This window comes from Colletotrichum fructicola, assembly GCF_000319635.2.
Source record: "Colletotrichum fructicola Nara gc5 chromosome Unknown KSG_Nara_v1_contig05, whole genome shotgun sequence".
Lineage (NCBI taxonomy): Eukaryota > Fungi > Ascomycota > Sordariomycetes > Glomerellales > Glomerellaceae > Colletotrichum > Colletotrichum fructicola.
This window is the reverse complement of record NW_027094055.1, coordinates 3,104,507-3,128,192: the sequence shown is the minus strand read 5'-3', so window position 1 is coordinate 3,128,192 and position 23,686 is coordinate 3,104,507. Positions and strand designations below refer to the sequence as shown.

At 55.4% G+C, this 23,686-nt stretch overlaps 7 protein-coding genes across 7 annotated transcripts; 3 read left to right on the top strand and 4 right to left on the bottom strand.

The window, feature by feature from the left end:
- Positions 1–810: 810 nt before the first annotated feature.
- CYP10 (Peptidyl-prolyl cis-trans isomerase-like 3) lies at positions 811–1,384 on the top strand (the record flags this gene model as incomplete). The annotated part of the gene is made up of 2 exons (XM_032023778.1): positions 811–888; positions 962–1,384. 2 exons carry the CDS (start codon positions 811–813, stop codon positions 1,382–1,384), a joined length of 501 nt encoding a protein of 166 aa, XP_031879482.1.
- A 1,459-nt stretch (positions 1,385–2,843) lies between these two features.
- hsf1 (Heat shock factor protein) lies at positions 2,844–5,117 on the bottom strand (the record flags this gene model as incomplete). The annotated part of the gene is made up of 2 exons (XM_032023777.1): positions 2,844–4,599; positions 4,690–5,117. 2 exons carry the CDS (start codon positions 5,115–5,117, stop codon positions 2,844–2,846), a joined length of 2,184 nt encoding a protein of 727 aa, XP_031879464.1.
- Positions 5,118–7,186: 2,069 nt separating this feature from the next.
- On the bottom strand, positions 7,187–8,815 carry CWC27 (Peptidyl-prolyl isomerase CWC27; the record flags this gene model as incomplete). The annotated part of the gene is made up of 1 exon (XM_032023776.1): positions 7,187–8,815. The coding sequence occupies one exon, from the start codon at positions 8,813–8,815 to the stop codon at positions 7,187–7,189; it is 1,629 nt and encodes a 542-aa protein (XP_031879490.1).
- Positions 8,816–9,569: 754 nt separating this feature from the next.
- On the bottom strand, positions 9,570–10,452 carry CGGC5_v009570 (uncharacterized protein; the record flags this gene model as incomplete). The annotated part of the gene is made up of 7 exons (XM_066152190.1): positions 9,570–9,608; positions 9,674–9,754; positions 9,823–9,876; positions 9,956–10,064; positions 10,115–10,130; positions 10,180–10,217; positions 10,376–10,452. 7 exons carry the CDS (start codon positions 10,450–10,452, stop codon positions 9,570–9,572), a joined length of 414 nt encoding a protein of 137 aa, XP_066008475.1.
- A 166-nt stretch (positions 10,453–10,618) lies between these two features.
- Positions 10,619–12,182, bottom strand: dys-1 (Deoxyhypusine synthase; the record flags this gene model as incomplete). Its single annotated transcript, XM_032023775.2, has 5 exons — positions 10,619–10,687; positions 10,744–11,523; positions 11,577–11,815; positions 11,928–11,941; positions 12,100–12,182. The coding sequence occupies 5 exons, from the start codon at positions 12,180–12,182 to the stop codon at positions 10,619–10,621; spliced, it is 1,185 nt and encodes a 394-aa protein (XP_031879484.2).
- Positions 12,183–13,340: 1,158 nt separating this feature from the next.
- Positions 13,341–20,623, top strand: CGGC5_v009568 (Reticulocyte-binding protein 2-like protein a; the record flags this gene model as incomplete). Its single annotated transcript, XM_066152189.1, has 4 exons — positions 13,341–13,343; positions 13,393–13,398; positions 13,618–13,638; positions 13,709–20,623. The coding sequence occupies 4 exons, from the start codon at positions 13,341–13,343 to the stop codon at positions 20,621–20,623; spliced, it is 6,945 nt and encodes a 2,314-aa protein (XP_066008334.1).
- A 742-nt stretch (positions 20,624–21,365) lies between these two features.
- Positions 21,366–23,103, top strand: CGGC5_v009567 (25-hydroxycholesterol 7-alpha-hydroxylase; the record flags this gene model as incomplete). The annotated part of the gene is made up of 3 exons (XM_032023772.1): positions 21,366–21,607; positions 21,676–22,116; positions 22,176–23,103. The coding sequence occupies 3 exons, from the start codon at positions 21,366–21,368 to the stop codon at positions 23,101–23,103; spliced, it is 1,611 nt and encodes a 536-aa protein (XP_031879431.1).
- Positions 23,104–23,686: the final 583 nt, after the last annotated feature.

Below are 23,686 nucleotides of genomic sequence, written 5' to 3'. Positions count from 1 at the left end.
CCAAGCTTGATGTGGATGCTGGTATTGGTTTTCAGAAGGGGTTTGCATTTCAAAGTTGGTGTTTTGGTTTCCAACTTTCATAGCTAACGAGGCCTTTTCAATCAGCTTCTCAATTGCTCACAGAAACTGTGAAGATACGACTGCGTATATGATTAAAATCATGTGCGCAAACATCTCTTCATCTTAAACGTCGTGTTTCTCAATGCATGCAAATCGGTCAGTTGTGTGGCACGAGTGACGAACATCTTCGGCAATCATCTGACTGGTCTGACAGCTGAGCGGACAACCTCAGGAACACCAAAGTCGGCATGTTCATCTCCCAAGTCAATAACCGTAGGAAGAAAAGGTTGAATGATAGCGCCAGCTGTCACAGTCAACTTTGTTCCTCACGGCAGGCTCACAAAGAGCATCTAAGTGCTGCCGTGGTAGAGTAGAAAATTGCAACTGCGATGAGTGACAGTGGGTAAACGAAAACAAAAATGTGACAGACAGGAGTGCTACTTAAGTTTGAGCCAGAGTCCTCGATTGTTGGTTGCTCTCGATCCACGATCATTTAAAGACTCGGCAATCTCCCGGTGCTCCAGGCTCCTTGCGTCGGGCAAAGACCCGCTGGCATCGGCACTCGGAGCCCACTACACCGACGCCACAGCAGGTCCCGCTCCGATCTACAGCGGTCCAATAGCACCGCTCCCGCAAACAGGAGCTCCAAGCTTCCTTCGAATTCGATCTCAACTTTCCCATCCACCTTCAACACCACGACCACGAACGCGCTTCACGATCGCCTTCCCTCGCACGAAACCTCCAGCCAAAATGTCTGTCACACTACACACAACACACGGCGACCTGAAGATTGAAATCTTTTGCGAAAGTGTGCCAAAAACAGCAGAGGTAAGCTCCCCCATCTCGCCGGCCGCCTTTCCAGGAAAAAGCAGGTCCCTAACAGAGAACCCTCCTCCGCCAGAACTTCCTCGCCCTCTGCGCCTCGCACTACTACGACTCCTCCCCCTTCCACCGACTCATCCCAAAGTTCATGGCCCAGACCGGCGGCCCCGCCGAGCCGACCCCCGAGAACCCCAAGGGCGGCCGCTCCATCTGGGGCGGCGCCTTCGAGGACGAGATCCGCCCGGCCCTGAAGCACTCCTCGCGCGGCATCGTCTCCATGGCCAACAAGGGACCCGGCACCAACGGCTCTCAGTTCTTCATCCTCTTCGACAAGGCGCCGCATCTGGACGGGCTGAACACCGTGTTCGGCAGGCTCATTGGTGACGACAGCACGGTCACGCTCGCCAAGATTGAGGCCGTCGAGGTGGACAGGAAGAACCGACCCAAGGAGCCGGTGAAGATCGAGAGTGTCACCATCCACGCGAACCCGCTTGCTGGTTGACCACGACCTGGAATTGCTATGTGCTGAAGAGGGACGCTGCGTTTGAGGTAGCTTCGGACTGCTGATTTTACTGCGATGATACCCGTACGCTATTGCCCCCCCTGCCGGCTGAGCCGCCGCTGACCTTCTCAAGATTAAATTCTAGACTCGAAGAACATTTGCACGGCCTACCGTCATCAAAAAAAAACAAATGCTCGTCCACCCTCAGTCCTAAATGAAAGCCTTCTTATCAGCAGCCCCCTCAAATTCCATCTCAACCACCTATTCAGCCCTCGGCTTTCTCCCGTCCCCATCCAAGGTCCATATTCGTCGTTCCAGCCTCGATTAGCCAACAGCCTCATTCTCTCCTCGTGCCCGATCTGCACCCCGTGCAACGCGCTCCAAAACGGCCTCGCGACTTTGCGTCTCAGCAGCACCACGGCCGCAGGCGTCACCACCTCCTTTGACGCCGCAACCCCTTCAAGCTAGCCGGCCGCCCTCGCCCACTCCACGGCCCCAAAGCTCGGAGATGGTATCACTCGCGGAAGTGCCTAGGTATCCATGCGAGGATCCACGTGCGCAGGTAGTCTTGAAGAACTCCTCGAGCGAGCGGAAGAGCAGAAGAAAGGCTGGACGGTGCGCGGTTCCGGGGAGGGCGGGGAGGCTGGTCCTCAGGCAGTATATGCCGCCGCGGCTTGGTTCTGAAGGACAACTTGGGGAGTTTTGTTGGTAGAAGAGGCGAGTTTACGGAAGTCTTTTTGGTGTAGATGAAGGGAACTCTCGGCGAGAATTGTGAGCGTCATGCTCTTCTGATTAGAGCCTCTTCATCGCCGTGCCCATGCCATGAAAATGGCAATAAAATAGATCAAGTGAATGCCCCAATACAGGCTACCTCTCGTGAATAATCCCTTTGAAGGTTTGTCCCCGGTGACTACCAAAAAGTGGACAACATCCGAAGCGGTCCAGTCGGTGAGGTGTAGATAACTAAGGCTATTAGCATGACGCAAAAATCACACAAACATCATCAGCTCATGCCATCGAGACGTGTTCATCAAGACTAGCATTCAAGCTCTTTGAAAAGGCGGTCTAGTCTAACGTCCAGTGTGATTTGAAACCCGCTTGTTCCCCCCCACGAAAGTTTCATATTGATATTGAGAAGAGGAGCCATTCCTCCACAACGCTGGCAAACGCTCCCGAGCGAACGCAATTCCATCGCATACCTCTTTGATGCAAAGAACCCATTCCATCCAGTCGGTCGTCTTCACTCCCCCAACCAAGAGAGAAGATAAAAAAAAGCACAATTTGGGATATCATGATCTCCAGAGCAATCGAACCACGCCTCCCTGAAAATCTGCAAAGAAGAGACCTCCCGCCGTTTTGTGTCATTAAAGCAAGCCGCTCCCGGTGTGTTGTTTGAAAGAAAGTCATAAATTGAAGCCAATGGGTAATCGTGGCCCCGGTAACCTGGCCTCTTCGCCGTTCAGCCGACGCGCCGCCTTTTAGTGCCACGATCAGGACTGCCAGTGTACGGGTCAAAGCCGTCGCGTGCGATTTCTTCCGTTCCACTGCTCTCACTAGGAGTGTTGGCTGCATTGACAGCCGCAACACCGCCGTTGGGCGTAGCAGCGTCCAGGGAAAAGTTGAAGTCGGTTCCATCTCCCTGGAAGACGCCCCCTTGGAAGGCATCATCACCTTGGAAAGCATCTTGGTTGAGGAACTGGTCAATGTCAAGGTCAGACCCAAAGTAGCCGTTCTGGTGATTGATGTTGCCGTTCTCGTCAATGCCAGGAATCCGACCGGAGGGGCTCAAGGGGCCCAGCATGCTTGAAAGGTGGTCCAGCTTGGCAGCTTGCTCTTCTTGCATCCGCTGAAGAGCGGCCAAGTCGGCTTGGTTGTATTGGATATGCTGCAGGGAAGGCGGAGGTTCGGCTGAACCCATGATGGGCGAGAGTGAAAGACCTGACGTGGCGGGCATGGAAGGGGCGTCGGTGGTAGCGCTGACAGATGGAGCCGGCGGTCTGGGAGAAGCGGAGACGGAGGGCCTTGTTGTTGGCGTGTTGCTGGTGGGCGTTGCGGAACGGCCAGCCATGATGTTGAGCATCTTGGTGCGCTGGTCATTGCTCATGGTGACAGGGGTGTTGTTCACGACCTCGGGCAGGTCAATGTTGGACGATTGGTTTGCATGGTTTGCGTTGGTGTTGTTGATGATCTTCATCATGCTCTCGTGGGGATTGGTCTCAAGCTCCTGAGCCAGGTAGTTGCTGGGGGAAGATGCATGGTCTCCAGGTGACGTGTCGAAGAGCTCTGTTACTGTGCCCATCTCACGGTTGTTGTACGGCTGGGGCGTGGGCGCGCTAGATGCTGGGGATGGAGAAACTGTGTTGGCACGGCCGTTTGGAATTGGCGGCAGAAGCGCTTGTCTGCGCTTCGCGAGGTTCATGTTGTTATTCGCCGCAGACTGCGACTGGATGTAGTCTCCAAGGTCCACCACACTGCCCTGAGGCACAGAGCTGTTGTTGTTGGCATTGGGGATGATGCTCGCCAGCAAGTCGTTCACGCTTTGAGCGCCTGCCTGATCTTCGAGCGTCTTCCTAAAGACGTTGGCCAGGAAGTTAAGGATGGCGTTGATAGAATTTTGGTGACGATCGTGCTGGCTCTGGAAGACGACGGCCTGATTATATAGTGCCGAGTTATCTTGCTGGATCCGCTGGATGGCCGACATAATCAACCTTTGCTGATCCCGCAGCTTGGCCAACTCTTCGCGGATGAGGGCCATCTCTTTCTTCTGGATGGGCATGTCCCCCGCAGGCGGGAGGGCTCTGCTAGACGGAGCGCTGGTGGCGCCGAGTCCTTGTGTCACCCCGTCATCGATAACAACATCCTCCTCGCTGTCGCCCTCGATCTCTACATTCTTGGCGCCTTTCTTGCCCTTGTTGCCGCTCTTGGGCTTGTTGATGAGCCACAGCAGATTCGGGTGGCCGCGACGGAAGAACGGGTTCGAGTACTCGCTGGGGCTCTTGTTCTTCCGCTCGCTCGCGCGCATGGAGTTGTCCGACAAGCCGACGCGCTTGTGGAAGCCGTACATGTTGAGTTGTCGCACAAATGAGGCGTAGTTGTTATGCTTGAACAGATCGGGAATGAGCTTCTTCGCGAACTCGTCCTCGTCGAGAACGATGAACGAATCACCCTTCTCGGACCATCGAATCAGGTCGGAGTTCTTGTCGTCGTCCAAAAAGCTACGCAAAGGTCAGTACTTCACACGGTAAACAATCCCCACACTCAGCGTGCTGATCGCATCGCTTGGGAGGGGCACGGAAATCTCTGACCTGCTGAGCTTCTGGACGAAGGGCGGAATTTGCTTCCTCTTCTGCTGCGCCTCTCTCATGGCCTTGCGAGCCATCTCCTCCAGCGCCTCGATGTTATCGGTGGCAGTCATGTTGCCGTTTGGTTGTTGTTGCTGCTGTTGCAGAAGGGCGTTGTCGTCACCAACGAACCAGGGGTCGGCGGCAGAATCGAAATTTGGCCTGGCAGCGGTGGGCACAAGCGCTCTGTTCATCTGTCTTCGTGCAAGAGCATTGTTGGGGCTCGGCGTGGGCTGCACGAATTGCTGTTGTTGGCCGGGGACAATGCCATACGAATTCACGGCTGGGGGTGCGGTTCCGTCGACAAGGGCGGTCCCGTCTGCTCCTCCCCATCGCAAAAACTGATCGCCCGTCGGGCTGGGAAAAGACTGCTGAACTGCTGGCATCGGCATGGCAGGTGCTGGTGATGTTCCTGGAGCTGGTCTCTTTCGGGGGTTCGAAGACATGGGTATGTACATGTAAGTATCGCAAAGGTGCGAGCGAGGGCCGTCGAGAAAAGGACCAAGTCGCCGTGATATGCAGAGCCTCGGGGGTTGAGGACAGTGGCGGCTGCGGGGACCTTCTCAACAGCGGAAACTCGGTTGATGTTTTTTTTGTCGCGGGCCGCGGTTGTTGATTGTATTGTAAATTTCGGGGTGCAGGTTGCCTGACAGCCTTGTCGAATTGTGGAAGCAAACCTTCTTCTCCTGAAGGCTATTGGATTGCAGGACCAAGGACGGATGGATCGGTCGGGATCGTGCAGCAGAGGCGGAAGGGCGCTTGTCGCATGCGCAAGGCCGGCTCTGGCGGGAAACGAAGGAAGAGCGGCGTTGTTGTCGTCGTCGTGGTCTGGTCGGGCAGGCGCGCTGGGTTTCCAGGAGCTCGTGGCAGAGGTGCACCGCACAGGCACTATATATGACGACGGCGGTGGGTTGGTTTAAGGTGTGTCACGGTCGTCAAAGGCAGGCAGGCCAGAACCTGAGTCAATCGCTGGGAGCCTGGGACGGTCTTTCGCAAAGGAAGTGTATTGTGAGGGAGAAACGGCAGGACAATCGTTCGAAGTTCGGGCGGGCAAAGGGGCCTTGTTGCGATAAGGCGGTCGTCAGTTTCGGCGCAAGGATGGGATTGTCTTGGTCTCGGCGGACTTTGCGAAAGCTCTGAATGGGAGGTCCGCTTCTTTTGGCGGAGAGGTGACGGAATGTGTGTTGACCCAAGGGACCTTAGGTAAGGCGACCTAAGGTAAGGTCAGGTCGGTGTCAACGTGAGGTAAGACGTTAGGCGCCAGTCCCATCCAGTCGCTCGCCAGTTCAGTCAGCGCAACGTGGAGTAGTGTGCTGGACGGGAGGTGTTGGCGGCGGAGCGCGTCCGTACTTTTTTTTTTCTCTCCCCTCTAACACCTGGCCTGGTGGGGGGAGCGCAGCTAAGACTGCACGCACGCTGCTGCAGGACAGAGCGGTGTCTTGGTTGGCAAAAAAGATTTCAGGAATGAGGTTGTATCAGTGCCTAACAATTGAGACACAAGGCAGCTGGATGCCCATGCAGAGGGTAAAAAACGATGAGGGCTTGACGGCAGAGTAAAAAATTCGAAAGAGATTGATCTGAAATTGTCTAGACCATCTGAACACCCGAAAAAGAGAGGATGATGCTCCCATTATCAAGACGACGGCTCTCCAAGGGACTCAAGGCTGAGGTCCCCCAAAGTGGAGACCCTGGACAAGCAAGAGCCCCATCCACGCAGTGTTTCCCCCCCCTTCACAGAACATGCACCACACGCCTGGGCACCGTGGGCATTCAGGGCCCTCGAGTTGGTCGGGATGAGGTCCCTTTGCCACGGGACAGACCGTCCGGTCCAATCAGCTGCTGCCTTCACCGGTGTGCTTGGCATCAAAATCACGTGCTGATACCGCTTTACGCAGGACGGGCCACCCCGTTATCCCTTCACGGGTGGTCAACTTTGCATTGTGCAGCATAGCTGTGCAGTGGATATGCATGAGCCAGGCGCAAGAGCCACCAGCTGTCAGCGTGCCCGTCTGCAGCGTGTCCTCAACCGGGGGATCCATCCGACAGGCTGGCACCAGCTGTGTTTCCACCAGTGCTGCTCCAAACATGGGGTCTGGACTCGGCCGAACTGCCGTTTCTTTGCGGTGACAGTGGTGACAACTGCGAAGCACATCCCAGGCCATTTCCCCTCTGAGGCCATCGCGATGAGGCATGTGGAGCCGGCGGGGAGCCTTTGCATTTGTAACGTCATTTTCCCCCGATTCCTAGCTTATTTTTCGATCTCAGCCTCCAAGGCACGGCCCCAATTCAATTATTGTCTGAATAGCATCACGGAACCCAATTACTAACGCGTCCCTGAACTTTCAAAACCCGTCAACACGACCTTCCAGGGGTATCATTGGTTTCCTCGACAAATGCGCAACCCAGAGTCGCATTGCACCCTTGTCGCTTGGCCCGTTTGGCCCGTCCGTTCTTGTCTCCTCTACCTTGCTCCTCTGCCCGCAAGAGCCGAAGCTCTCGCCATCTTTGCATTCCGTGCCTGGTCCCATTCCCGTCCGGAGTTTCCGCTCCGGGCCTCTCGCGATGCCTTCCGTTCTTCCTGGAGCGTCCGGGCCTTTTCCCTGGGGTCAATCACAACCAACTCGTCTTCGGCCTTCTTACGGTAGCTCAGGTCCTTGCCCAGCTTATCTGCCTTGAAACTGAGTGCATGCGACATCCATCCCTCATCGTCGCTGTCTTCCTGTCCAGCTTGGTCCCATGCCTTGCAGCTTTGGCAATCGGCGATGAAGTGCAAATCACAAAGTTCCGCCTCCTCCTCCGCGCCTTGTTTTTCCTCCCCGGTCTCCTCCAGATCGACAGATACCGGCCCACTGTCCTTTTCCTCCGGAGCTTGCTCCAGCTTCGACTTGAATGCCTTCATGAAATCCAGCGCTTGTTGGTCCTCGCGGGCGCTAGTGTTTCCCCCGCCCCTTCTCTTCCGGCCGCGTATCGATGTTTCTGGGATCATGCTCTCGAGAGCAGACTTTTTGGTTTCCTTGACCTCCTCGGGCTGATTGCTCCGCACCATTCCCGCCTTGAGTGCTTTAATCTCATCGTTCATCATCTCGAGCTTCGATTTGCGCGGCCGGTCTTCGGGTTCGGGCGATGGAGACGCTGGTACCCGAATTGGAATGTCACTCTTCCTCGGCGGTGACAATCGTTCCTTCGGCGGTATCGCCGCTATTTCCTCAACGGGAGTGGGTTCGTGTCTCGCAGGAGGGGCTGCTGATTCCACCTTGTTCTCTTTCGTCTTGGCCTTTTTCGGTTTGGTTTTCGTTTGGGCGGGTTCCTCTTCCTGCGTATCCATCACGATCCTAGTGTCAAACTTGGTCTTTTTCAGAACCGGAACCTCCTCCGCATCCCCCTCCTCATCCCCAAAGCTCAGTAGTTGTTTTCCCCCTTTCCTCTTCTTCTTTCTTTCGACCACCACAGTCTTTGGTGCTTGGGTCGCGACCCTCGATCGCTTCACCATGTCCTCGAAGGGATTCACGAGGATTTCAATGCTCGTGATCTTGACGGGATACATCGGTCGATCCGTCCCAGGTGTGACCTCCAACTCGCCCATCTTCGCCAAGTTGTAAATCGTATCGCCTGCGACTCGACCGAACAGGGTGTTTTTGTTGTTGAGCTCCTCGGCCTTGTCGAGCGTAAAGAAGAACTGACTACCGTTCGTGTCGGGTTTGCTCTCGTTCGCCATGCCAAACTGCCCGCGCCGATTCCACTTCAATCGTGAGTGGAACTCATCTTTGAACCCGATACCCGTGGGACCCGCGTTGTTTCCACGTCGCTGGTCCATTGGCCAGGCGTCGAGCTCGCCGCTGAAGCCGCCGCCGTCGTAGATCGACTCTCCTCCATTGCCTGTGCCAGTCGGGTCGCCTCCCTGCAGAATAAAGCCAGGCACCAGTCGGTGGAAGATTGTGTTGTCATAATAGCCGTCGAGGGCCAGTTGGAGGAAGTTGCGGCAGGTAAGTGGTGTTTGCTTTGCGAAAAGTTCAACCGAGATGTCGCCCTGCGTCGTGTGCATGATTACCGAGGCCGTCGGCTGCGGCTCGAGATTGTAGATGGACGACATCTTGATCGGTCGAGATGACACCTCTCCCCAGCCGGATATTCGATTCCAATGTCGAGATTGATGAGTGAGGCTGGTGTGAAGAAGATTACGACGTGAGATCGGGTGGGTGCAGCTGTTTACCAACGAAGGCGAGCTAGGAGACTTGGAAGGATCGTCGTCGCGAATCGCTTATCGATAACAGTCACGTGATCCTTCGTCATACCGATTGACTGTTTCCATGCCTTTCCGCGAAGGCAACTCTAGCTTCTCAAGATGCTTTCCTGGGTTTCCTTACAAGCCATTCGGGACAATTCCGACCGCAAGCCAATGCCTGAGAAACGGCTGATAACCTTAGATCTACTGCAAGATGATCGGAAACCGTTGAACCGTTTGATGCAACCTCGATCTACACCAACATGCGACGCTATCATCGTATCCAAAAAGTCCGAAATCCGACTCGGCCGAGTGCTGTCACTTACACGGCCGTGCCTTCTGGCAACGTTTGGCGTCCATCAAAGCATCCATGGCAAATATAAAGGAATCCTATCGTTTACCCTAATAGGTACTCACACGAACTGGCTAACCTTGTGGCATCGTTTTGGTCCGCGAACCGTCAGGCGAGTACCACTTTACGCCTACCCGGTATCGTCGAAGTCGAGAAAGGTAGGCCATCTATAGGAAAACTCTTCTTGTTATTTAAAGCGCACAAACAAAAAAGTCAGCTAGTCTTCCAGACAACAAATTCAACGTTATGCCTCGTGTTTGTTGCCAGTCCTCACTTGTTGAAGTCATTGGGTGCCGATGTCTTGTGACCCTATTCAGAACGCCAAGCGCAAACGACCACTGTACGATTCCGACGATGGTTCGCCTATCAGTCACTTGAAGAAAGAGACTCTCGAGGGCCCTGAAACCCGGCAGAAATCTGAACATATAACCGACACCCAGGTTGATGCACTGAACCTGATGTTGTTCAAAGTCAGCTTGACTGCATCCGACCTCCCATTACCAAGCTATGCCTCGAAACACACCAGAATCTCCGTCAAAGAAGAGATAACAACATGTCCGAGAGAAATAATCGATCTCTTGCTCAAAGACCATTCCGCAGGAACGCTGCAGGCCAGGGAAGACGAAGCTCGGCGACTATGGCAATCGTTCATTGACGAAGCAGACAGTCTTTCTGAGGCCCAGAGTATTGGCTCTAGCGGATCCTCGGTTGCGTGCGTAGCCAACGCTCAAGCGGAGATCCCACTCGATGGTGTAGACCGGGAGGCTACCTTGTCAGCAGACGAGAGTTGGGAAGATGGAAAATATGGCGCATACATGGACGCTGACGAGCCTAGTCTACAGTCTGAGAATGGGCCGCCAAGCGATGCACAACTGCATACCGAGACAGGCGACATGTAAGTTTCCAATAATGATAGCCCTTGGAAAGAGCCCGATACTCTTTTAATTTACTCGGTTGAAAGGTTAGCTAACGCTGTTGAAGGACGAATCGCTCAAGAAGCCGACAACAGTGTGACCAGCCTGACTGCTGTTGCAAATGCGACATTCCGGGATGCTGTCTCCCGTGCCAAGAAATACGGGATGAGGACCTGCTGCAAGGACAAAACGAAGAAATCTCTGAGATAGGTCGGCGCGAAGACCGCATCCTTGAACATGGTCTCCAACACCATCATAACCAGAGCAGAGAACAAAGACAGCCAAGCCCCTGCTCTAGCCCGCCCTCAATGATGTAATGGAATGAGCCACTGGCACGAAGAACAAAGCAAGAAACACGAAGCCGAAACAAGCCTTATTTTTGGGGTATTGATTTGTCTATTTCCTCTATGAACGGTCTTTGGCAAAAGTGTTTGCAACGATAAATGGGAACACCAGTGTGGCATCTGCATAGACCTATTCCTTAATGTCAACATTGTCTTTGTCTCCGAAAGTTCTGCAATACGGCATACCTTGACAGCATCTGCATTAACCTTAATCTTTCCCCAAGAAACGGCCTCGTCCGGCCTGGCTCCGGCATCGCTTCCGTCAAACTCCTGGCCCGTGTTGATGTACACGGCCGACTCGGCGCCGTTGCGCATTAAACATGCGTTTGCGATGTGGTGCTTGATGACACCGCCACCGAGGATGATCATACCAGCGCGCTTCGCACGCACCGAGATGGTGTTGATACGGCGGATGTCCTCGACGATGTCGCACTTGAGCTGTCTCGGCGAAGCCTTGAACGTGTGGAAGTAGAGCATGTCTCCCAGGCTTCCGTCGGTAAGTGCCGGGCAGAAGACGGGGATGTCATTCTTCCACGCCCAGTAGTAAACGGAGCGCGCGTCGTTGATTTCCTTGCCCAGACGGTGGATCATCTTAGATGGTGTCCAGTTAATCTCATCGTCGGTACCCTTGCTGGCCTCCTGCTCCTCCAACATTGCGTCAAAGATGGGCACAACCCAGTCCTCGAAGGCGCGGTAATTTGAGTTTGGGACGACGAGGTTGCCAATTCTGTTCTGCCCCTTCTTGCGCAAGTCGGCGCCGGGTGCACTAAAGGAGGACATGTAGGTGTCGCCCAGGCACTTGATGAAGTCCTCTTCGACGCCACCGGCCGTTGTCACAATGGCAGAGACGTGCTTGTGCTTTACAAGCCATCGGAAAACTCCTCTCATGCCGGATGAAATCATATTCGACGTGTAGCCGAGAAAGATGGTGGTCTTATCCCCTGTCTCGGGGTCTCGCCATGCTCTCTTTCACCCATGTCAGCTGGGTCGCATCACAACAAGACGGCGTGACAGCCTACCATGTCGTTGATGATCCGGATGGACTCGCCAAGAGACGAGGCCTGGAAGCCCATGTACTTCATGCCGTTGAAAAGGTTCTCGGCGGTGATGGGCCCGTCAAGGTCGTCAAAATCCAGCTCCTCCACCTTCTGAGTGCCCTCGGGCATCTCCTCGGACACAACGAGCACCGCATCGGTTGCTGCCGCGGGCGGGGCGTTGGGGTTCTCTTGAGACGCCATGTTGCCTGTTTTGAGCAGAACTAGACACACGTCAGTCCAAGACCCGAAAGCAGTGAATCGGGTTGAAGATGAGCGAGGTAGATTGTTTTCAAGGTGAAATTGATGTCTCAGGCTGGCGGAACAGGTACATACCAGTGAGTGGCGATCTTGAAATTGTGGACACGAGAAATCGGCGGAGAATTGCACAGCTAAAACCAGACACAAAGCCCTGTCTCAGTCTTGAATCAACCCGAGATTCAAATCAGGATGTGGTGGAAGTAGATGAAGGGAAGCCACCTTGTGAAAAAGTCCGTCCACAAGCTACCTCGCAAACACAAACCACATGGCTCCGTCCAATGAATGGGCGGCGAACAGAGTCAGACGGGCATGGAACGACTGTGACTCCATGCCGCGATGTCCAGAGCACAGGTCGGCCGGGCTCCACTCTGCAAAGAATTTTGACGGAAAGGTGGAGTCGAGGACGAGAAAGGGCCGCAGGGTCTGAGGCGTGCCAGGGCCGATCCTTGTCGCCCTGTCGCTTGGGTTCGCGAATTCTTAGGTAATACAGGTACGTATCTCTTTTTGAGACAGCTGTGTTTTCTCGGGACTAAAGATGACGATAACGACGGTAGAAGGGATTAGAGAAGACGACGGTAAACGATAGTGGTTACAAGTCACGACGACGACGATGACAATGACGACATCGACGACGATAGCGAGCACGCAGGAAACGCAGTCGCTCTAAGGTAGCACAGGGCAAATACCCAGGTGGACTCCTCTTTTTTGTTTGTTTGTTCAATGTTGGCGTCTGTATCCATACTCTGTACCTCGACTAGTTGCGTCTGTGTACGTAAGCATGGAGCCACCCAACCCAACGGAGCCAAGAGATGGAACAGAAAACACGGAGAACACAAGGAAGACGGGCAGCAGTGGAGGCTGGAAATTGGCAGGGCATGGCAGCTGTGGCAGGGCCTCACTGTGAACTGCCGGGGGTCCCGCTAGCATCTTCTTCGGGCTTAGCGTATGCGGCGGTAAAAATGAAGCTGGCCTGCCGCCTCGCGGCCCCCCAACACGCTGGAGCCCCCGGGCAGCGCCTGGCGGATTTGAGATCCAGTCCAGTCCGGGCAGTCCAGTGCCAAATAAGCGCCACTGCACGCGAACCGTATTTTGCAGGCTGAACGTGGCCGGGGTACCGTCTTCAATCCTTCAACATCACACGATTGCTCCCCAGAGTGTGTCGCATCTCTCGCTGCCCGCACCTCGACCAGCAACGACAATCGAGTCGCCTTTCCATTTTCTACAGCATTACCCGACGACGCTCATGCTTATTCTGATCCTCGTCCATCCATAATCGCCATCATCCACTCACACAAGTGCGCGACCCGCTGTCGGATGCACCCACTCCCCGCCGTGTCCGCTCTCCCGCTACCTAACCTCCTGAACAGCGAACACCGACCGACAGACGCTTATCCGAGGTTGGAACCCGACCACTCTCAAAGTCTTCCAACGACCCACGACACACAAGGTTCCAAGGTCCTCTGGTTCCACGTCCCAATCCTTACACATATGGTATTGGACCTTTTCCATAGCCAACTTTAAGGGCGACAGCCTAGCCTAGCGCCATGTGAGTCGAGTCGAAACAACAACCCCAAGTCATCCGTATCTCTGCATCAAGCTTTTTCCCGTCTTCGGCGATAGCCAGACCGAATGCCACTCCCTCGCGAGAGCAGGCGTTTTCAGAAAGAGACACTCAGATGCGACCGCCGTATGACCGCCCGGGCCGTCATGCGGGTGTGAGGCGTAACCTCGACCGGCCCTTTCATGCTAATCACGATCTCTACAGGGCTTCGAGATATTCCTCGAGGTATGACGGAGATCGTCGCTCTAGGTCGCCTCGCGACCGCTCGCCCGATCGCTACGAACGCGCTTCGCAGTACAGCGATGGCGACCGCCGTCGTTCATCGGCCGAAGCGCGCTCCAACACTTCCGCATTCCAAAATAACAGAGATTCATTCCGCGACAACCTATCCCGTGAGCCCCCGCGCGGCCCCAAAGCACTTTTAGACCCTCCAAGCGGCCCTAGAGGTGGCGGCTACGCTGGCGAGTTCAGCAGAGGACGGGGCAGAGGCCGTGGCCGCGGATGGTCTCGCGACGAGAGCAGAGATCGCGGAAGAGACCGCGATATTGACTTCAGAGATAGACGCGATGGACCTTACAGAGATGAGAGAAGTCGCGAGCGAGAACGCGACAGAGACTGGAGAGATAGGGAAGGCTACCGAGGAAGGCCGCGTTCACCAGGCAGAGGCCGATCACCGCCGCAGCGAGATTTTCGAGACAGAGATCCTCCGCTAGGCGTCGACGCCGAGAGATCTAGACGAGGCTCGAGAGACGGCGGACCACCCTCGGCCGGTTCCTCCAATTCCGATCCTCCATTCATGTCCCGTGGCGGTTTTAGAGGAGGCAGAGACAGAGGACGCGGGGGCTGGGGCGACCGAGGCAGGGGGCGAGGAGGCTTTTATGATGACCGCGACCGCGACCGATTCGGTCCCCGTAGTCGCTCTCAGGAAGGGCGCTGGGGCCGCGATCGAGACGACCGTGATCGTGGCGATAGATGGATGGACTCCGACGCCCGTAGGGATCCCCGCGACGACCGCGATCCTCGTGATCCCCGCGAACGAGAATTGCTACGACCTAAGGGCATTGAACGAGACCGTGAGCGCGGTGCATCCTCGCAGGCACCGTCGCCAAACACAAAGGACATTTCTCCCCCGCCTCTGGCCCCATCAGCACCAGCGTTCGGAACGGTGCCCAGTAGAAACGCAGGCGCAGCCGACGGATCGCCCATTATTGGTGGCACTGGCAAGCTTCCACCGACGGCGCCAAGAGCATTCAACTCCGAACGGCCTGTGTCCGCCGGACACTCTGGCGGCAGCGAATTTCCAGCTCCACCCACCGGACCGGCCAAACTGGGTCTGCCAGAAGGTAGCCCACCGATTCCCTCGGGTCCTCGAGCTCAGCAACAAAAGCAGCAACGGCCGTCGAGCAAACAATGGATCAACCCTGCTTTAGCGGGTAAGAAGATTCCCGAGTCGCCCAAGATAATGAGGTCACAGAGCTTCGCCCAACAAAACCGACCAGTACCCTTCAGACATGACAGTGTTCCGGCCGATCACGGCGATTACGACAGACGTCCTCGTAGTAGTGATGCGAAGGCCGACTCTCATGCTTCGACCACGGAGGGATCTGTCAAGTCGCTCAATCTTCCCGAGCCCGGCGAGATCATCATCAAGAGTGAAAGAGACAGTTACTCGGCCAGAGCGTCAATGGATCGGGACGTTGACCATCTAGACGTTTCAAGGGACGCCGTCATGTCGGGAACTGACGCACACGGACATGACGACTACCGACCATCTTCGAGGGACGACGAGAAGCTCAGGCTCTCTGACAGACCCCCCTTCGAGGACAGATCAGAGGAAAAGAACGAGCAGCCGTCCAAGCCCGCTAAGCAATGCCGAATGTCTGCTCACAGGGCGCGATTTGTTTTGCCCCCACAAGAGCCGTCGGCACCCGTCTCTGAGCAAACTTCCGAATCCGACGACGATGAGGACTATGGAGAGTACTTCCGCAATGAGATCGCTAAAGAGGAGGCCGAACTGCAGAAACTTCAGCAGGCCGCCGACAAGACGCCGGATCTCATAATTGCCCGGTACGCAGCAGTCTCTAACGACGCGATTGCGTCTATTTTCACGGAATCGGATGGTTTCACCGACATCATTGGCCAAATCCCAGAGGTGATTGAGCCACCTAAAGAGCCGACACCTGTCAAATCACCGGTCGTGGAACAGCGCGAGAAGACACCCAAGATCTCGAGTCCTGTTATGCAGATTAAGCCAACGCCAAAGGACATCGTAAAGGAAGTTGCAGCAGAACCCCCGGCGGCGCCACAACTCCCAGCAGCGCCTGAGCCTTTGATGGTACCTGAGATGAATGCTGAGACTGTGAAGGACATCAAGAAGGATGATGAGGAAAACATGGCTGAAAAGGGTGCCGACAAACCGACCGAGGAACCCGCGGAAAAGCCGGTCGAGAAGCCGGTCGAGATCCCATCTGAGAAGCCAGTCGATGAAACCATCGAGAAGCCAGTCGAGGAGGCCGTTAAGAAGGCTGTTGAGAAGGCCGCGGAGGAACCTGTCGATAAGGAAATCGAGAAGCCCACGGAAACTGACAAGCCAACTGAAAAGCCAACCGAAAAGCCTGTCGAAGAAGCTGCCAAGGGCGATACCGAGATGACTGAAGAACCCGCAGTCGAGACCAGCATTGTTGAACCGCAACCTAAGACCGAAGAGATGGATGTCGACGAGCCGGCCACTCTTCACGATGCGCCTTCTCCTCCAGCTCCCGAGCCAGTCAAGGATAAGGACGTGGATGTCCAAATGGAAGACGTTGCCCCGGAAAAGCCATCTGCGGAGCAAGTGATGGAACGGCGGTCTAAGGAGCCGATTACCAACGGGCATCCTTTGCTTCAGCCTCCTAGCGAGCCGATCGAGACCATTGAAGGCGACAAGGCGTTTCCAAGCACACCCTCGCAAATGGAAGACGACGACGATGACAACTCTACCGAATCGGAAGACACCGATGCAATGCTCATTGACAAGATCCGCCAATTTTCCGCGACACCTCCGATTGACAGCCTACCCGACTTCGGATGTCGTCCTTGGCACCAGGACAGAGACTTCCTGCGAACTCTGGATTCCGACCCGTTGATTGATAGCTTCATCTTGGAACATCTTGGAAATTTCTCTCTCGAGAAGAACAAAGCTCAAGCAGTGGCAAAGAAGGACTACGCGGAGAATTATGTCAATTACCTCGACTTCACAGTGTCTAGCGACCCGATTGCAGTCAAGAGCCGAGAGACCTTCATCAGCTGCTTGCCGATGCCCGAGAAGCACATTCCCATCCCTCCTCCACCAGAACTCAAACCAGAAGGCAGGGGAGCTGGCAGAAGGTATGCGAGCGAGCGTGACCTTGAAAGAGTTCTGCAAGCCTCCATGCGCGAAGACGAAGAACGTAAGGAGAGAGAGCAGCGCGCCATGCAGGAGAAGTACCGCAGCGAAAAAGAGGCAGTCATTCCTGAGATGTACTGGACGCAAGAGGAGAGGGACGCCGAATACTTCAAGGATACGACCGGTTTCACCCCTGTAGAAAAGCTGGTGCCGGCCTGGCAAATCCTCCAGCCTATCAACAACTTCACGCCAGAAGAAGCGGAGCAGTTCGAGAAGAGATATCTCACGAATCCCAAGCAGTGGGGTGTGGTTGCTGAGAACGTACCAAAGCGCAACTTTGGCACATGCATTCAGTACTACTACCTGATGAAGAAGGAGCTGAACCTCAAGGACAAACTCAAGAAGCAACCCAAACGTAGGAAGAAGGGTAGAGGCAAGACTAGGTCCAGTGCACTCGTATCCGAGCTTGGGAACGCGGAGAACGAAGGTGAGGAGACCCAGGAAAACGGCGAGAACGGAGAGAGAAGACGGCCCCGTCGCGCCGCTGCTCCGACATGGGGATTCGAGCAGCCAATCACAGAATCCGAGAACACCACGCCTGCTGGCACACCAGGTCGTCGCGGCGCAAAGGCAGATCCTGACAAGCCCGATGGCAGGAAGAGGGGAAGAAGAGCAGCAAAGGACAAGGAGCCCAAAGCCGCCAAACCTCAACAAACCCTCGCAGCCGCGCCAACTCCAGCCTCAGGCAAGGGGCGGTCTCGCTCGAACTCACGCGTTCAGAATGTGGAGTTCCAGCCGCCGCCTCCTGTGCCGATGGAGAACCGACTGCCATCGCAGTTCGAGGCGCCAACGCCCGGTGTGCAACCGCCTTTTGCAGCTGCTCAGCAGCCACCTCTGGTTGTTCAGGAGCGCCCTGTCTCTACGACCCCCGTGATTTCGGACGTGATGGCGCCCCCGTCGCTGCGTCCAGAGCCGCCTCAACTGCCTGCTCAACCGACGCTGGCAACCTTCGACATTGCTCAGCCGCAGCCCGAGCGCCGTCCCCCAAGCACTGCTTCTAGCTACTGGAGTGTTTCGGAGGCAAACGACTTCCCGGGCCTATTGAAATCTTTCGGCACGGACTGGCCGGCCATTGCCACACATATGGGCTCCAAGACAGCTGTCATGGTCAAGAACTACTTCGTTCGACAGAGGGACCAGGGCAAGAGTGATTGGGAACAATTTGCTTCTGATGCCGATGCGAAGAAACAGAGGGGAGAGAAGCTACCCGATCCTCCACTGCCAACTGTTGGAGGGCGCAAGAAGTACGATTCCACTCCAGGCGGATCTCACCGGGCTATTGCTTCTGCTCCAACCGCAGCACCCACGCCTCCAGCCGCACCCGTCCCAGCCTCAGCTCCTACAACTCCTGCAGCGTCTACAGCACCGGTCACTGAGCCGCCCGCCGAAGTCGTCACGCCCAAGGTTGAACCAGTTGCTCAGCCGCCAGGCAACCCGCCTTTTGGACGTTTCACTATGCCAATCACTCCCGCGCCTCCTGCACAACAGCAACAGCAGCAGCAACAACAGCCACCTGCACAAGCAGTGGCGCCTCCTCAAGCTGTTCCCTTGCCACCCGCTCAGCCTGCTGCTCAGGCACCAATGGCTATCCAGCCGCCCCATCCCGTTGTTCAGCCAATTGTTACACAATCAGGATCGCCTAGTTCTCGCCCCGTAAAAGCACCGCAGCAGCAGCCCTTCGGCTTTCCTGAGAGGGAGCGCGAGTCAACACAGCCACCTCAACCAGTCAGGATCTCCCAAAAGCCGTCTGCAACTCCAGTCACCGAGCCTATCCAGCAGCGTCCTCTGGCTGCCGCTCAGCCTATTCAACCCGCACAGCCTGAACCCCAGATTGATCGTCAACAGGTCGAAAGGCAGCAGCTGGAGAGGCAGCAAGTGGAACGCCAAAGAATTGAGCAACAGCAACAAATGGAGAGGCAGCAACAGCTGGAGCGACAAAGAATTGAGCAGCAGCAGATTGAGAGGCAACAGCAACTTGAGAGGCAGCAAATGGAACGTCAACAAATGGAGCGTCAACAGCAACAACAACTCGAGCGGCAAGCTATGGAAAGACAGCAGCTTGAGCGACAAGAGATGGAGAGGCAGCAAGCCGAGCGGCTGCAAATTGAGAGACAACAGGCCTTGGAGAGGCAACAGATGGAGAGACAACAAATGGAGAGGCAGAAATTGGAGGCTCAACAGGCACAACAGGCACAACAGGCACAACAGGCACAACAAGCTCAACAAGCTCAACAGGCCAAGGAGCATTTGCGACCCGAGCGCACACGCATGAAGCAGGAGCCCGAGATGACACCCCCTCACCACCGTTACGAGCCTTTCGGATTTGGTCAACAGCCGGTCCGGAGCGTTCCACCTCCCCGATCGGAACCGCCGGTCCCGGCCAGGCAGGCGGAGCCGCCTCGCGGAGCACCGACACCGGTGCCCCAAGCTTACGGTCAGCCAATGCCGCAGCCAGGCGGTCGTGGCTTACTCGGCGACCCTCAGCCATCGGTATCGACGCCCCCTGCGCAACGCCCGATCGCCAGTGCCCAGAGACCCATGCCCCCGCATATGGACTCTTATGGCACTCCGCCGCCTGCTGCAGCACCTCGTCCGCCAGCTTCGGAGCCACGCAAGACATCCAACCTCATGGCATTGCTCAATGACGATCCTCCCGCGGCTGCAGCTGCACCTGCACCGACGCCTCAGCCTAAGCGTGTTAACGATATGGCTCAAGTCAAACCGTCGCCCACGCCTCCTCCTCAAAGCATGTCTAGAGGCCCTGCGCCAGCGCCAACTCCAACACCATTGCGTCCGGAGCGAGAGCCCCCTCAAGCATATCCTTATGCCCGGAATGCTGCCCCATCTGCGTCAGCCATGCCTCCGCTGAAGCCAACATATACTGCTTCACCACAGGCTCAGCACATGAGTGCGCCGAGATCTACTATGGCTTCTCCTCACGACGCAGCAAACGCAGTCGAGCGCGACTATTACCGTCATCAATACCCGCAGCATCAAACACCCGCGACCAACTCAACTCAAGTCGCACAGCCTTATCCGCCTCAGGCGCAGCCACCTCCCCGAGATCACTACCAACCACAGACCGGCTACCCTGCGTACGGAGCTGCTGGCTCCCCACCCCAGCAATACGCCGTTCATCAGTCGGCATCTAGACGGGAGCCGCCGCCCCCGCAAGCTCGCGAAAACGCGTGGCCAACTGGACCCCAGGGCCACGCCATGGGTCAACCGCAGCCGCCACAGCAACCACCATCGGCCTGGCCGCCTTCTCACGCAACACCCAAGGCTCAACCAGCGCCGCCGCCTCAGTCTACTTGGGCATCTCCACACACATCTGCTCAAAAGATACCCGCGGGTGGTTTGCCGCAGCAATCCTGGGCATCCGCCCCGCCTCAGCAGCAGCAACCTCCGCCGCACCACCATATGTCTATGCGGGACGACAGAGGCGCTCCCATGTATGGCCAGCCTCCTCCCCAACATCCGCACGCCATGCAAGGTCGTTACCCGCCAGTCACTAGGGCACCTGAGCCGATGCCACCCCAGGCGCCGCAAGCTTATCCACCGCGATACGCGACACCGGGACCGAGGGACCAAATGCCGCAACGCAGCTACACGCCTGTCGGTTACGATGCTCGTGGTCCGCCTCCTGGGCCATATGGCGCCGATCCAAGAGAGATGCAAATGCGCGATCCTAGAGATCAGAGGGACCCTCGGGAGCTGCAACAACAGCAGATGATGCAGCAGCGGCAAATGGGCTATGATAGACAGCCTGACCGTTATGGTCGATAAATGAGAACCCGTCTTGGTCGGCTTACACAGAAATAAAGGGAAAATGTACAAAATTCGAGCTCCAGGAAGACAGCTCAATCGGCTGGCTAGCTTGGATGGGTACAAGGGAGCGTTGGGGGGTTTGGCTGTAGATCATGTATTCATATGCACTGTTTTTATCGTGCTTAGTGCACCATCAGAAAGGTTTTCAATTGAGTTAGGTTTATACGATGTCTTTGATCTCAGACGAGCAGTTTGACATCCACGCCACCAGTGACAAGTAACATGAAGCGAATGTCAGTCCATCGCGAACATCACGTCGATGTCGACACGTCGGCAAGAGACGCCTTCACTACAATATATGATCGCCCGCCCCTCATGCAGACTTTCATTGATTGGTGCAAATACTGAGCACAGTTAGGGGCGGTAGCAGGGACATCTCAGCCGGCTGAAGTGGGAGTCGATCAATACAATGTCGATAGCTACCTTCACCATTCGTATTCGGGATGGCCCACGGGCGTGTCAACCGCTTGGCAAAAGGTGTGAAATGGCAGACGTCTCATTTGGCCCGTCATGCTCTTGGTGGCAGCAATTATCCCACCGGAAAGTCTATCAGTTAGGCGTCCGCATAGCTCCCGGCGCCGAAGCCAATTGGGAAGAGAGTTTCTTAAAAGCAGAGATCCCGCGTTCAAGAGCAAAAGGCTGCTCTTTTGCTTTGATGGTAATTAGTTCTGATTGCTTGTGAGAGCAACGAGATATCGCCATGGCCGAGAATATGTCAATAGTTGGGAACGCCTCAACTTCTATCTTGCCGGGGGACTTTGGATTCTCACCAACGTTTTTCAGCCTCATTGCAGGATTGACTGCTATCGGACTTCTCATCATCAGATGGTCCACCCCTGACCTCGACGATCGAGAGCCGCCGGCTTTGAAATCCCGGGTTCCGGTGATAGGCCACTTGATCGGCCTTCTCTGGCACCAAGGCCAGTATTTCAAAGTCTTATAGTGAGAAGAAGCCTTTTCGACAGCTCCCTCCCCGTGAATAAAATGACTGACATCGCTATCCCCATTAGTGAGAGAGGCTTGCCGATAGCAACCCTGCCGATTCTCAACGGCAAACTCTACGCCATCTGGGACCCGGCCCTCGTGCAGTCTGCCTACCGCAACAAAGACCTCTCATTCGAGCCCTTCGCCGTTGAGTTCGCCCAGAAAGACCTCGGACTAAGCAACGATGTAGCCAAGCTGCTGCGGGAAACGGACCTTGTACCGGACTTTTTTGGTGTCATCCACCCTGCGTTGAATGGTGCCCATCTTCACCGCATGAACGCCAACGCGCTGAAGTACGTCTCCGCGGAGCTCGAGAGGATCGGTGGAGGAGTCGGTGATGAGAGCGGACTTGATGTGCCGAATTTGTTTGCGTGGGTGAGGAGGGTCATGACGCTCGCGACGACGGAGGGGCTTTACGGGGTTGAGAATCCGGTGATGAAGGATCTGACGTTGATTGATGACCTGTGGTGCGTATTCTCGAGAAAGAGAGAGGAGGGAAGAATGTGTGTTGCTGACATGGTCGTAGGACTTTTGAAAGCGGCGTGCCCATGTTCATCCTCGACATCCTCCCGCAGTACACAGCCCGCAACGCCTTCCAAGCCCGCGCACGTCTTCAAGCGGGCCTGTCGAGGTTTTACATGGCCAGACACGACCACAACGACGACGTGGCGCAGATTGTCAAGGCCAGAGCGGATGTCCTGCGGAGGTACGGCATCCCGGACCGCGAGATTGGAACGTTCGAGCTGGGGCTGCTGCATGTTGGAACAGCCAACACTATCCCGGTCTTTTTCTGGTTTCTGGCGCATGTTTTTACGCGGTCGGAGCTGGTCGAGAGACTGCGTGAGGAAGTTCTGGAAGCCTCGCAGCGGAAAGAGGACGAGGCTATCATCGACATCACATTTTTTGAGAAGGAGTGTCCCCTGCTTGTGAGCTGTTACCGCGAGAGCATGCGGCTCTCGAGCAGGGTTATTGGGAATCGGAGAGTTACGAAGGATACGACTATTTCTGACGGGAAGAGCAGGTCTTACATGTTGAAGAGCGGGGTTAATCTACAACTCTCCGCTGAAGTTCTGCACCATATGGACCATGTTTGGGGAGAGGCTCCGGCGTTATTTGTTCCTGACAGGTTTCTGGCGGTCGAGAATGGGGGTAGGAAAGAGGTTGGGGACGAGAAGATGAAGAGAGCGGCGTATATTCCCTTCGGAGGGGGCCGGCACTTGTGTCCTGGGCGGAACTTTGCTTTTGCGGAGAATCTGGGGTTTGTGTCGGCGTTGTTGCTTGGATTTGAGGTGAAACCTCTGAATGGCAACGTTGGCGAGTTGCAGGTTCCGGAGGCAATGGCGTGTACGCTTGCAGATGGCACGCCCAAGCCGGTGAGAAATGGAGAGGGTTTTGGAGTGAGAATCGTGAGGAGGGAGGGTTGGGAGAAGGCAAAGTTCAGATTCGTGTGCTAATCGTGGATACGAGGCCACGCATAAAGATAAATGTGTGTGAGATGAAACTGCTGAGCTCCTTCGTCGAACGATGAGGGGAGACTTTTATACATGACGAAACTTGAAGATGCCAGTACGATGGTGAATGAAAGTAACACGTAGGAAGAGTCCACTGTCTCCTTTAAGTCTACCGAGAAGACTAAAGGTAATTGGTTTATCTTGCTCATATGCCTCTTAATCAAGAGGCTTTCCATACATGTTTTTCATGACACATTGCTCTTGGTGGAGCGCGCATGGGATATGTGAGGTTGTTTGTAACACCTGCGTAGCTGCGTAACCTTCTTCGTGACTACCTCATGTCCTTCCGCACTTTGTTCTTATCCCAACTTATATTGACTTGGAGCAATGGTCAGTTTCCAGTACATTGTTGGATGTTTCTGAGCTGCTGTGGTTTCATTCAGAGTCGCGAGGACGGGTTGTAAGTAACTAATGTATCCATAGTCATGACCAATTCATTCCGACCGTATTCTCAATCTGTTGGGCTTTGTTATTTTCGAGTTCTTTTCTCGTCCACAGCTCGCATCCCACTCCAACCCAACTTTTA